Source organism: Stigmatopora nigra, chromosome 16 (genome assembly GCF_051989575.1).
Source record: "Stigmatopora nigra isolate UIUO_SnigA chromosome 16, RoL_Snig_1.1, whole genome shotgun sequence".
NCBI lineage: Eukaryota > Metazoa > Chordata > Actinopteri > Syngnathiformes > Syngnathidae > Stigmatopora > Stigmatopora nigra.
Genome location: NC_135523.1, coordinates 9124532 through 9137164, shown reverse-complemented (window position 1 = coordinate 9137164; position 12633 = coordinate 9124532). Strand labels below are relative to the sequence as shown.

Here is a 12633-nt window from a genome sequence, read left to right as displayed (position 1 = left end):
CGGGAACCATCTAGTATGCTCACATCTCAAAGCAAAAATTTGCTCCGAATTTTCCTCATATCTCAAATTTCTCATATGTTGGGTCATTTGTATGCCAAGGTATTACTGTATGTATCTAATGCATTGTTTACACTGTGCTGTATATGTCTTCGTGTGCACTGAGAGTATGCAATCACTGCGCAATTGCACATCTTCGAAGGAATGTTGGTACCATGCTTTTTTGGAATATGGGAAGAAACCTGGAGTCTCCAGAATAAACCCTCCCATCCCATAGAAAGTACACACAGGTGGACTAACCTGGATGCGAAACCAGATCCCCAGAACTGTGAGGCCGGCGCGCTATCCACTCAACTGTCATGCCGCCCCAATATTTTATTCATGTATTTGCGCAGAGACATGACACCTATTTCCACACTACTTCTTTTGGCCTCTAGATGTCCCTGTAGCATAATCACTCCCTTTTTTCTTCCAACCAAGGTGCTTCCTGTTTAGTCCTTGTTGACTGTTTACGTCGGCAATGGCGGAAATATCTCCATTCAGTAAGTTAATCGCGAAATAACCACATAATACTTACATTTAAACCGGTTTTCTTATGTTTTCATTGAACCGGTATTTTTTAAACTTGTCACACAATTGATTTATCTTTTTTGGTGGCGTGTGGATGGTGGTTGTGGCGGATAATCATATCAACACTGCAGTTCGCGACAGTAGTGTTGGTCAAAGTTCAGTGTTCAATGTTTAAGTGCAATTATTAATTACAAACCAACCAGGTTAAGTAAGTTTGTGAAAAAAAAAAAATTTGCCTTCCGGCTCAATCATTCAAGTTTACCAGGGAGGGAACATTACAGAAAACTGTTTTGAAGTTTCTGGTATTGAATGGGTTGAAATCATGAATAGTGGGGCCATCATTCCAATATTTTCCAATGGGTACGTCACTGTATGAGTAAATTATAAATATCCATATATTTGTATATGTTTTGATTTCAGACATTATGCCATAGGAAGCCCACACAAGAAAGTTATTTTCATGTTATTAGTACTCTAGTGTTGATATTTTCTGAGATTTATAAAAACAGTTATACCTCTACCTATAAGCATTGGTTATTCCTGCGCAACATGATGTTGATATCAATTCAAACTTAGGGATGTGAGAAACCTAAAAAAGGGCCAAAAAGTAATGTGACAAAGTCAAGACTTTGTTTTTAAGGAACTCTACTTTCTGTCCTCAGTCCCTGGTGAATTACCCGTTTGAAGACTGGCTTTTGCAGTCATGGATGAAGAGCTGTCACCTTTGGACTGCCTGCTGCCCTCAGGTACTTTCTTTCAAACTTTCATCCCTATGGTGGAAGTACATGTGCTCAGTCTACCAAAAACCAGTAAAATGTGGCCTATCTATGCAACTCAAACACAAAAAAATGATGTCATATATGCAACTACCGTATTTTCACGACTATAAGGCGCACTTTAAAGTCTTAAATTTTCTCCAAAATAGACAGGGCGCCTTAAAATCCAGTGCACTTTATATATGGACCAATACTAAAATTGTTATCACGATAAAATAGAATAAATCAGTCGATAGGGTACACCATCCTCTACGGCTCTCACAACTACGGCAAGCAGCCCCCGACTCTACTATTTTCCACGTAGAAAAAGGAATGCGCAGTGACTGCTGAGATATATAGTTATTTTGTTAATACACCCAGTATGACGGCGAACACACTAATTTGGTGCGCGCCATCAACCGAGAAAAAAACTGAACATAAGAAAGTGGCGTGCGACAGACTGGCATTGCAAGCCACCCTATAGCACTGCTAGCCAATTGAAGCAGAAAGAAGAATTAAAAGCCACGACTCCTTGATATGGCCTCTTTGTACTGTACAAAGAAATGGAGAGACTGGAGACTTATTTTTTGGGAGATCTATTTAATGCTAAGTTGTTTTGAATTCATAATTTGAAGTTGTTTAGATGTGTAACTATGCATTTTTTGGTGTGCTAATGTTATCTTCTTCCTTACACTTTCTTGTAATCCTGCACAAATGTCTTCGCATGCTTTTTATTCGTTTTAATGCAATAATGAATAATTTTCTTATTGTTTTATCAAATTTTTGTGTTTCTCTCATCTTTCATATAAACATGGGACACTGATCATTTTTAATAGCTTGACTTTGTAAGTTTTTTGAGGACTGTGGAATAAATTAAAGAATCTACAAATGAAGTCCTACTCTACTTAAGAAAAATCTAAGAAACAAAACAAGTTCTCAGCACATCTAGTTTTCTGAATTTCTTTATCTTCATTAGAGTTGTGGGGGGGGGGGGGGGTGCTGGAACCTATCCCAGCTAACTACGAGCCACAGGCAGGGGACACCCTGAATTGGTGGCTAGCCGATCGCAAGAAAACGAGTTCTGGTACCAAAAAAAAAAAAAGGTAAGTAGAGGTACGACTATAGTAAGAACTTAATCAGCAACATATTTTCCAACAACACCATGTAAACATATATGCACAAGGAGGAACACTTTATGACATAAACAGCATAAATACCTAAAATACCAATCCCATACTGCTGACACAAATACCTCTGGAATTAGCATTTGTACCAACTTTTCAGAATTTAGAAGTATATCTCTGCTCACCAGGGTTTTAAAATGCACTCACAGGCTTGTTTTATATTCTCTGCCAGGAGTCTCAATAATTTCCTCTGAGAAATTAGATGAAGCAAGCAACAGAAATACTTTCTATTTAGAGTAATGTCTCAATCAAGTTTATAGAGAAAAAGAGATTGAGGGAGAGTGAGAGAGAGATAGAGCGTGCAGAAGAGACCAAGAGGGAAAGAAAGTGCCTTTGTGAGAGAGTGTCAAAGGAATTTTCACACATCTTAATCACATGCAACGATAATTAACACACTTAACTTTCCATATTTGTAAGAAAGCGGGGATTTGAGCTTTTTATTTATTTATTTATTTTTGCATCCTCTGAGAGTATATTTTCAAACTGAGAAAAATCAACACAGATATTACAGAGAGTTCCTCGAAATTAATTGCTCATCTTTTAGTATTTGTTTTAGTACCGTGTTTAGAGACTCGATGTTTGATTGAGTCATCAATTTTAATGAAGTAATTGTTACATTGTAACCTGAATTGCAAATTTGGATTTCTGGTATAGAAGAAAATTTAAACCAGAATTTATACATGTTTTGGAAACAACAAGCTTCAAGATGTAAGTAATCACATAGAAAACCAAAATAACTTATTTATAAAAATATACCAAATGAGATGACAAAACAAATTAATAAATCTGGGCCAAAAGAAGCGTTGAATTTTGTTCCTAATTTTTTTTTAGTTAGTCAGAGCAAAATGATGGGAAACACAATGGATCCAGAGCAAGCCGGTGCAATGAAGGGTAGCGTGAAGAAAAGCCGTATGATGACAATCGATATTAAGCACGAAATGATAACACGAGTAGTATACAAGTAGTATACGCGTGACTAAGCTGGCTCGCCAATCCGCATGGACAAGCAGGAACTTTTCCTCGAAAGCTGCCGTGGAATACATTAACCTCTTTCTTTGCCTTGGTAATTGTACAAAAGATTTAAATTTAGTGTAACATAAGATTAAAACTTCGTGTGTATAGGAATCTAAGTTTGTTTAAGTAAAATTTTAAGTTTGTGTTACGTCACGAGTGCAACAGTCAAGTCTCTCTCGCTCTCACACTTTCTCTTCATCTCCCCCTCACATCCACAAACTCCCCGTTGTATTCAATAATGCTTCATTTCATTATTAAACACCATAACCACAAGTTCTTTGTTACTCTGTTTGAAGATGGTGAATTACAACCAATAAAAATGTTTTCCATTGTAATATCCTGTTTTTTGGTGTTTTTTTTTCAGAGGGTGGGAACAAATTAATTTGTATTTAGTTCATTTCTACGGGAAATGTTGATTTGAGATGAGTAAATCGGCATACGAGTTCAGTAATGGAACGCATTAAGATCGTAACTCAGGGTATAACTGTATACATACACATGGTGTATTAAATGAGCGAAACAAAATAAAATTATTTATTAAGCTATTAAAATTTATGAGATGCAAAAACATTTGCCATTTGGGTGGATGAGCAAGGCAAACATTTGGCAGTAATCATACATGTGACACAACCGTGAGAGCATAACTTAACAAATGAAATTGTTTAGTGATATATCAATCCAAAGAATATTGCTTTTGGCACGTTTTTATAATTTTCCTAAAATGTGCAAGCCATTCATTGTCCAGCGATGTGATTATTCACTCGGACGATAATGAAAAGCAAAGATTAAAGGTACTTTAAGCACAAAAAGTCATACCTGGAATGGGGGACTTTTGGTCGGACAGTCTCGTTCATACTCTGCCAGTGGCCACTAACTTGCTAAAAGCCAATGAAGAGTAACTCTATCTCGGCAATTTCATATTACATACAGGATGCTACGGAAGAATGTTTTAAATTTATTATACTTCCGGACCAAACTGGGCAGGTGTCAATACACCTTAAGACTGTTGTTTTAAATTTAAATGCATAATATGCATCCATTAACCAATAGTAAAAGGACTTGACGTTCAGGATTTCAATTTCAAAATACAATAGAATACAAAATTTAAAAATATTTTAAAATACTCGTGAAATTAAGTTCAGACATTTTTGCAGTAGCAAAATGGCTTAACAATAAATATTCTTGAAAAGGGAAACAAGAAGGCAAACAAGAGTGGAAGATAAATGGAATACAGTGTGAAGGTGAGGGGGCTAAGAAGTAGATAATCTTCTGCCTATTATTGCTATTGAAGCAGCTCTAGTTTTACATTTACTTTCTCATATTTTCTTTACTCTCCTGCAGAAAGAAAAAGGGCAATCGCAAAATAGCAGCCAGAGGATCTGCATTAGCAGTTAAGGAAATGAATGACAAAAAAATGGTAGCAAGATGGATGGATTTTGAGAGCGGAGACAAACTAGATTTCTGGATCAATTCATGCTAGGACAGGGACTTTGACAGTGAAGCATGGTTTAACTTGAACAGGATGAATGGAAATAATGACACAAAATGTTTATTTTTCATTCATTCATCATCTGTATCATGCATGTGGGGGTTGCTGGACCATAACCCAGTTTACATCAGTCGAAGGACAGACTACACCATGACTGTTCGGCAGTGACCCTTAGGGAGAGCAGAGAGAAAGACAACCTTTCGCAATCACAATTATAGCACCAGCTAGCAGGAATTGATCCCACGCTTGACGGCACCAAAGTCAGGCGAGTGAAGCACTCCACCATCAGGTGCCCTAAAATGTTTATGAATTTTTATTTATTATTTATGTTGTTGTTTTCTGTTCCTTAGAACATGTCAGGTTGTGATGTAGTCACAGATAGTGTGCCATTTAAAGTATTTCTAAGTCGGTAAGTCTCAACTATCTTGCTTTTAGGCCACCGGAGTCTTATCCATATATTCCATTTTTGTACAATGTTCTAGTTTGGGATTGTGGTAGTGTCAACAGCATTGAATATTTCAGCAACCCAACCATCTCTCCCATTTAAAAACAAACAAACTTTTCATTCCTTATTGTGTTGTGGAAAAATGGCTTAAAGAACACCATTCTTTACATCATAACTCTTTTGTGTCTGATTGCAGGCAAACACAAGATCGGTTTAATCATCCTTAACCAGCCTTTGGATGAAGACAGCCTTTACATGCTTTGGAGTAAAGGTAAACTTCTTTACTTTCGCTTTGCTACAATGTCTCATCTCATGTTTTTCCACTTTATCCGACGTCGTGCCGCGGGACAGCAACCTCATTCGAGAATGCCAGACTTCCCTCCCCCCAGCCACTTCATCCAGCTCTTCCAGGAGGAACCCTTGGTGTTCCCGGGTTAGCCGGGAGACATAGTCTTCCTAGCGTATCTGAGGTCGGCCTTCTGGCCTCCTCCTAGTGGGACGTGGCTAGAACAATTCCCGAGGGAGGCATCCAGGGGCCATTCTGATCAGATGCACCAGCTAACTCATCTGGTTCCTCTCAATCTGGAGGAGCAGTGGCTCCCCTCCGAGCCCTTCCCTGATGACCGAGCTTCTCACCTTATCTCTAAGGGAGAGTCCGAACATCCTGCAGAGGAAACTCATTTCAGCCTTGTTCTTTTGGTCTCGACCCACAGCTCATGGCCATGAGTTGAGGGTGGAAATGTAGATCGACAGATAAATAGAGAGCCTCCCCCTTTGGCTCAGCTTCTTCTTCAGCATGGCGGACTGATGCATCACTGCAGCCGCTGCACTGATCCACCTGTCAATCTCCTACTCCATTCTTCCCTCACTCGTGAACAAAACCCCAAGATACGTAAACTCCTCTACCAGGGGAAAGACCTGATCCCTGACGCAGAGACGGCATGCCACCTTTTTCCGACTGAGGACCATGGTCTCAGATTTGGAGGTGCTGATTCTCATTACGACCGCTTTGTACTCGGTAACATACTGGTGGAGTCCAACCCCTACTGGAAATGTATCCAACTTACAGCCGGTTACACGGGCCAGGCTCTGACACGGGTCATAAAAGGGACCGGACCCCTCATATAAGGGGTTCTGGAATCCTAGATCATAGATCTACCAGCTTTCTCAAATTATGCAGCACCCTTTTTATCCAAAACGATTACTTCACCAGCGCAAAAATAAAACAGTATTTTTGCGGTATGCCTCATAAATGATTAAAATTAATGGGCTGAAGACTAATATGAGTTTGTTCATTAAAAATCTGAGTCTTATAGTTCTCCATTATATAAAAGAACCACTCACACATTAGATTCTCGATTCTTTAATTCTTCAATTTCTGCCTTGCTGGTATTTTTGGAACTCGCAAATCGAGCGAAGACCCAAAGCAATTTAAAAAAAAAGTCAGACACACATGCACCAACTTTATATACTGACAGATTACAGACTCGTCAGATATGTAATGCAGTTTGGTGATTGGATGTGGCAAGTTTTGGCATTTCTTCTTGCATTGATAAGAAATCTTTTCAAATAAAGTTTGAGGGAATGTTTGGGTCGGATTGACAAGTGCTTTCCTTATCAAATTTGCTCATGACTCATGCTTGCTTCTGGTACTATAAGACGGTCTGATGAGACGACTCTGCTGCCACAATGACAACTCATAGATCTCTCGACGCTTGAAAGCAAAAACCTCTAACGTTTAAACGTTTTTTTTTAATAATGTTTATGGGCTAAGCAGATGTTAGCGTGTGCATGCAACCCCTAAGGTTGTGTTTCACATGGTGGCAGTGCAGCCCAGCTCCTACCTTTATCGACCCAATGACTCACACACACGCCGTCATCGAGTGCCCCTTATCCTTGTGATGTGATGCCCGTGGACTGCCTTTCTCACCCCAGGGAGAGGTTGAGCAGCAGGGTGCCAAAAAGCTACGGGATGGTAGACAGCAGAATACTGATCAAAGGGGAACTCTAAACAGGTGCCGTGTGTGATGTTGTGGAGTGGAAACAAGCTGCTTATCTCACTCACACACCCTCTCACCCACATCCACTCTATCATGCACCCACTTTCTCCTTCAATCACTCATCCATCGACTTACTTGCACTCAGATGCGGTACAACAATTTAGACTGGCAATTTGGGCAGATGATGCTGTGTATCAGTTATACATTCTGCATGCGTTTACCACCCAAGTGCTTCATATGATACATTGTTGATGTAAAACAGCTTGACAGGGTCTTATCTTACATTTGTCAGTCAAGGGAGATGATTAAAATCAAGATAGAAATGGTCGATGAAACCGTCGCTTGGCTTTTTGCACGGCAACACGCTTGTTTAATAACAAACAAATTTAAAAGAACTTGGATTATGACGCAGACACACTCAAAAATAAGTTTAATCTATCCTTACACTAAACCTAGTTCTAATTTTGTTTTAAAGTTTGATACCTTTCTGCTCCCAGCCGAGTTGGCTGTTTGCCATGCCTCCACCCTGGCTTTCACTATCAATGGGCTGTTTGCTCTTGTATTCCCTTCAAAATATTCCGAAATGACGCACACAAATGCCATCACAATAGGATAACGCACGGCCACTTGCCAACGAGAAGTAGTCTTGTATTAGCGATCGCTTCACCAACGGGAGCTAACATGCTAAAGGGAAAAAAAACACTGAAAAAATGCAACGCTCCGCCCAGTGCTCGCGGAGACGTTACCAAGAGGGAGTTGTGACCAGAGACATTACACGAGAAAGTTGCGGGGAGATAGCTAGTGCCCCTGATGTTCTTATGAGCAGCCAATTAGAGTTAATATATACTCTTCGTACTAGCGATCGCTCCGCCGTTCGCGCTGAGTGACGGAAAAAAAACACTGAAAGAAATGCAACGCTCCACCCAGTGCTCTCAGATATCTCTTATACACGAAAGAGATTCGGCAAAAAAAGATTGCATCCACAGCCACCACCCGCTACCCGCCATTTTTTTTTACTCATTGGTCAGTTGAGTGTCAGTACCCGCTTGTGAGTTTCAACGTTAATTTTGAATTTTTTTTTTATACTTGAGAAAAAAAAACACAATGTACTGAAGCCGCAAGTGGTAAGGCTCGGTGTTGCCCTGCATCTCATAAGCACTCGTTTTGGCTGTTTTATTGTTAGGGTCGTAGCGGAGGACCCCAAAGCAGGCAAATGCAGCAAGCTGGATGTGGAACTTTCTATTTATTGAAAGTGTCCAAAAGACGGCAAAGGCACAAAAGGAGCAGTGTAGGCGAATCGTTAGTCGTAGACGTGCAACTAACCACCGCCACCCACTCATCTAGAAGCCCCCTACCACCACCGCAATGTGCTCCCACCGGCAAACACATGCTAATGACCCCCTCCCCAAAAAATGACAGATGTGTTTGCTGTCTCTCTGGTGCACTCAATAGTTACTTGCTCAAGGTATAAGACGAAAAGACAGTGCAAAATCTTTGAAGTCTTTCCCATGTGTGCACCCTAACAGCTCCAAACATAAAAGGCTGTTAAAAAATGTCTTCCTGTTCAATTTGAATTGAATAGAAGCCATGAGAGGGAATACATTTGCAAATAGTTTGCATCTCATTTTGAAAAACTGCATATCATTAATTAAAAAATAGGTATATAGTAAACAACAAATAACATCTTCATTTTCCCACATGATAAAAATGTTCTTTCTTTTTTTCAACAGCAAAAAGGTGTGTTTTACTTTATGTCTGCGTTCTTACCAAATAAAATTTTCCATTAAAATAGCAATGAAGCTTTTACTGAGTTCCGAGTGAAGCAGCACCCAGTCCTCAGAAATCCTAATGTGGCGTGGCTTCTTCCTTTTTCATTGTATTTGAAGATTCTAACCACTAAGAGAATGAACCTGTATAGTCACTCTGGTTTTATATAAAATTAAACAAGCAAAATCCCCAAACATTGATCATGTATTTTACAAGTGTTTACATCAAAGCTAGTGATTTGTGATGATGCTTTGTTAATTTAAAAGTTGCTGTATTCTGGACTCCCGTGGGTCTTATTGTTGCAAAACTAACACATTTTCAGAGCCCCCACATTTGAAAACCTCTACAAAAAACCTGGCTTAAGTAAATGACATGATATTGTTTCACAATATTTCCTAACTTTGATAACTGCATTGTCCTCTAAATTGCTCTGATCATTGATAAGATGATTGATTGATAATTACTAAATCAAGTTTTTGTGAATCTGCCAAACGCCGTTGCAATGGCTAAATGTTCTTAGGCAAGAAAAAAAGATCGTTTAAGAGGGCACGAAGCTGCATTAAAGGAAAACGGCACACGGCCACGGATCCAAAGCACAAATACTTTCTATCGTTGGCAACTCAAATAACAGTGCAGAGTTTAAAATAAGCTCAAACTCCAGTCACTTCCATAGATCTGGAAAACATGTCATCCATCACTTATTGCTGTAGGACAGTGATTTTCAACCACTGTGCCGCGGCACACCACTGTGCCGCGGCACACTAGTGTGCCGTGAGAGATCCTCAGGTGTGCCGTGAGAAATTATCCAATATCCTTTTTTTTAAATTAACATTTATTAATAGATTTCTGCAAATATGATGTCATTGTCCAATGTCCGTGCTGCAAAGGCTGGCAGCGTAATGTAATATTTGTCCGTGTGGCAACACGTAGTTGATTGACACGTTCCGCCAAGAAAATTAGTGATGCACCGTGGTGACAGTCATGGAGAAGTTTTTAAAAAGGACAACTGCAAACTCCGAACTGCGCCCTGGACAAGATTCTGACCCGGATAAAGGCCCTAGTATGAGTGGTGGAGAAAACAAAGCAAAGACGGTGAGCTCAAGGCAATATAGTAAAAGCTATCTTTCGTTTGGATTTACTTTCACCGGGGATGAGACACCTATTCCGTTATGCCTGGTGTGTGGCGAGAAGCTATCCAACAGCGCCATGGTGCCAAGCAAGCTTAAACGCCATCTCCAAACGAAACACCCGTCGCTTCAAAACAAGCCGATAGACTATTTTGTTCGCCTGCATGTAAACACAGAGAAACAGGCAACGTTTATGAGAAAAACCACAAAGGTAAATGAGAAAGCGCTCAAAGCTAGTTACCTAGTCGCCGAACTTGTTGCTAAATCAAAAAAGCCGCACACTGTGGCAGAGACATTAATACTACCTGCCTGTAAAGCCATTGCCAACGAGATGCTCGGCCCTGGTGCGGCTAAAGACATAGATAAAGTCCCGCTCTCTGATAACACAATTGCCAGGCGTATTGATGACATGTCTACAGACATCGAAAGCCATGTTTTGGAAAAGATACGCATCAGTAGGAAATTTGCGTTGCAAGTTGACGAGTCTACGGATATTAGTGGACATTCTCAGCTCTTGGCCAATGTGCGTTTTGTGGATGGTGATGCCATTAGAGAAAACTTCCTATTTTGCAAGACACTGCCAGAAAAAACAACTGGAGAGGAAATTTTTCGGGTCACATCGGAATATCTTGACCAGGGAGGACTTACGTGGGAAAACTGCACAAGTGTGTGCACTGTTGGAGCTGCAGCCATGGTCGGGCGCACCAAAGGCTTCGTGAGTAGAGTGAAGGAAAAAAACCCAGATCTGATTATTACGCACTGTTTTTTGCACCGTGAGGCCCTCGTTGCGAAGACTTTACCAGTAGAACTGGTTCCTGTGTTGGACGATGTGGTGCGCATAGTGAACTTTGTGAAGACACGACCTCTGAAAAGCCGTATATTCGCATCTCTGTGTGAGGAAATGGGAGCGGAGCATAAAGCCTTATTGCTCCATACGGAGGTCCGATGGTTGTCGCGCGGTAAGGGGCTGACCCGTGTGTATGAGCTGCGAGAGGAACTTAAAATGTTTCTGACAAATGAGAGGTCTGATTACTCAAATCTGTTTTCAAGTGATGAGTGGTGCGCAAAGTTGGCATACCTGGCTGATATATTTCATCATCTTAATGAACTGAACACAAGGATGCAGGGCCGAAATGAAAACCTGCTTACAAGCACAGATAAAATAAATGGATTCCGTTTAAAGGTGCACCTCTGGCAACATGTGCAACGTGCCAACCTGGAGATGTTCCCACTCACAGACAAACAGCAAAGCAACACTGCTGCACTGTCTGAGGTAATAGGTAAACATTTGAAAAGTCTTGAGGAGAAGTTGTCATTTTATTTCTCTTCAGCCTCCACTGAATGCTTTGACTGGGTTAGGGACCCATACAGCTCGGCATCAGTTGTTGGAAAGGACATGACTTTACAAGAGCAGGAGGAACTAACTGAACTGAAACAGGATCGTGGTTTAAAACTAAGATTTGCTGATCTTCCTTTGGACAGTTTTTGGTTGACTGCTGCCAAGGAGTTCCCCATTCTGGCCAACAAAGCTGTTCTGACATTGCTCCCATTTTCCACAACATATCTGTGTGAGCTGAGCTTTTCAAGCCTAACTGCTATAAAAACTAAAAACAGACAGAGACTGAGAGCTGTTGAAGAAGAGCTTCGTGTGTGTCTTTCTTCTATTCCTGCCAGGATATCGGCTTTGTGTTCATCTAAACAGGCCCAGGTTTCACACTGACTGAGTATAAATAAATTGAGAAATTATATTGTAATTAAATATACTATACAGAGTGTCATTTTGTAAAATTTTTGGTTAGTGGTGTGCCACAAATTTTTCCAATGTAAAAAAATGTGCCGTGGCTCAAAAAAGGTTGAAAAACACTGCTGTAGGAGATACCTTTCTCTTTTTAACAAATGATTTATTGTAATGTCCATCAGCAGTGATGCAATTAAGGTATTTAATGGCTTTAAGTTGTTGTAGTTTGTGTATTTTCTTTCAAATACCAATGGAAGACATTGAGGTCAACTCAGCTTTTTTATACTTGTAAGGAATTTTTCTTCATTTCCTAAGAGCTTGTTATTCTTCCCACCCATGTTCAGATGCAAAGTCATCTGCAGATTTTTGGCTCATAGCTATATGGATTCTCTTATGTATATTAGTTTTCAATTGTCAGAATTTTTGGCTTTGATTTGTGACTAACCTTTGTCTCTGCTGCTGAAGATGACCAAAAAAACAAGACTTGTAGGAGGAACTGAAGCTGTGGTAAAAGCCAAGGAATACAAATGTGCTTTGAGTTAGTTTT

At 40.1% G+C, this 12633-nt stretch overlaps 1 protein-coding gene across 1 annotated transcript in view; it reads left to right on the top strand.

Annotated features, from left to right (window-relative positions):
• The first annotated feature begins 459 nt into the window (after window positions 1–459).
• tpk1 (thiamin pyrophosphokinase 1) overlaps window positions 460–12633 on the top strand; it is a 38857-nt gene continuing 26683 nt past the window's right edge. Inside the window, exons 1-3 of the mRNA XM_077736559.1 lie at window positions 460–539; window positions 1230–1313; window positions 5651–5725. Of these exons, the coding sequence (XP_077592685.1) occupies window positions 1271–1313; window positions 5651–5725 (118 nt within the window). The 5' untranslated portion in view covers window positions 460–539; window positions 1230–1270. The remainder of the gene's footprint in view (window positions 540–1229; window positions 1314–5650; window positions 5726–12633) is intronic.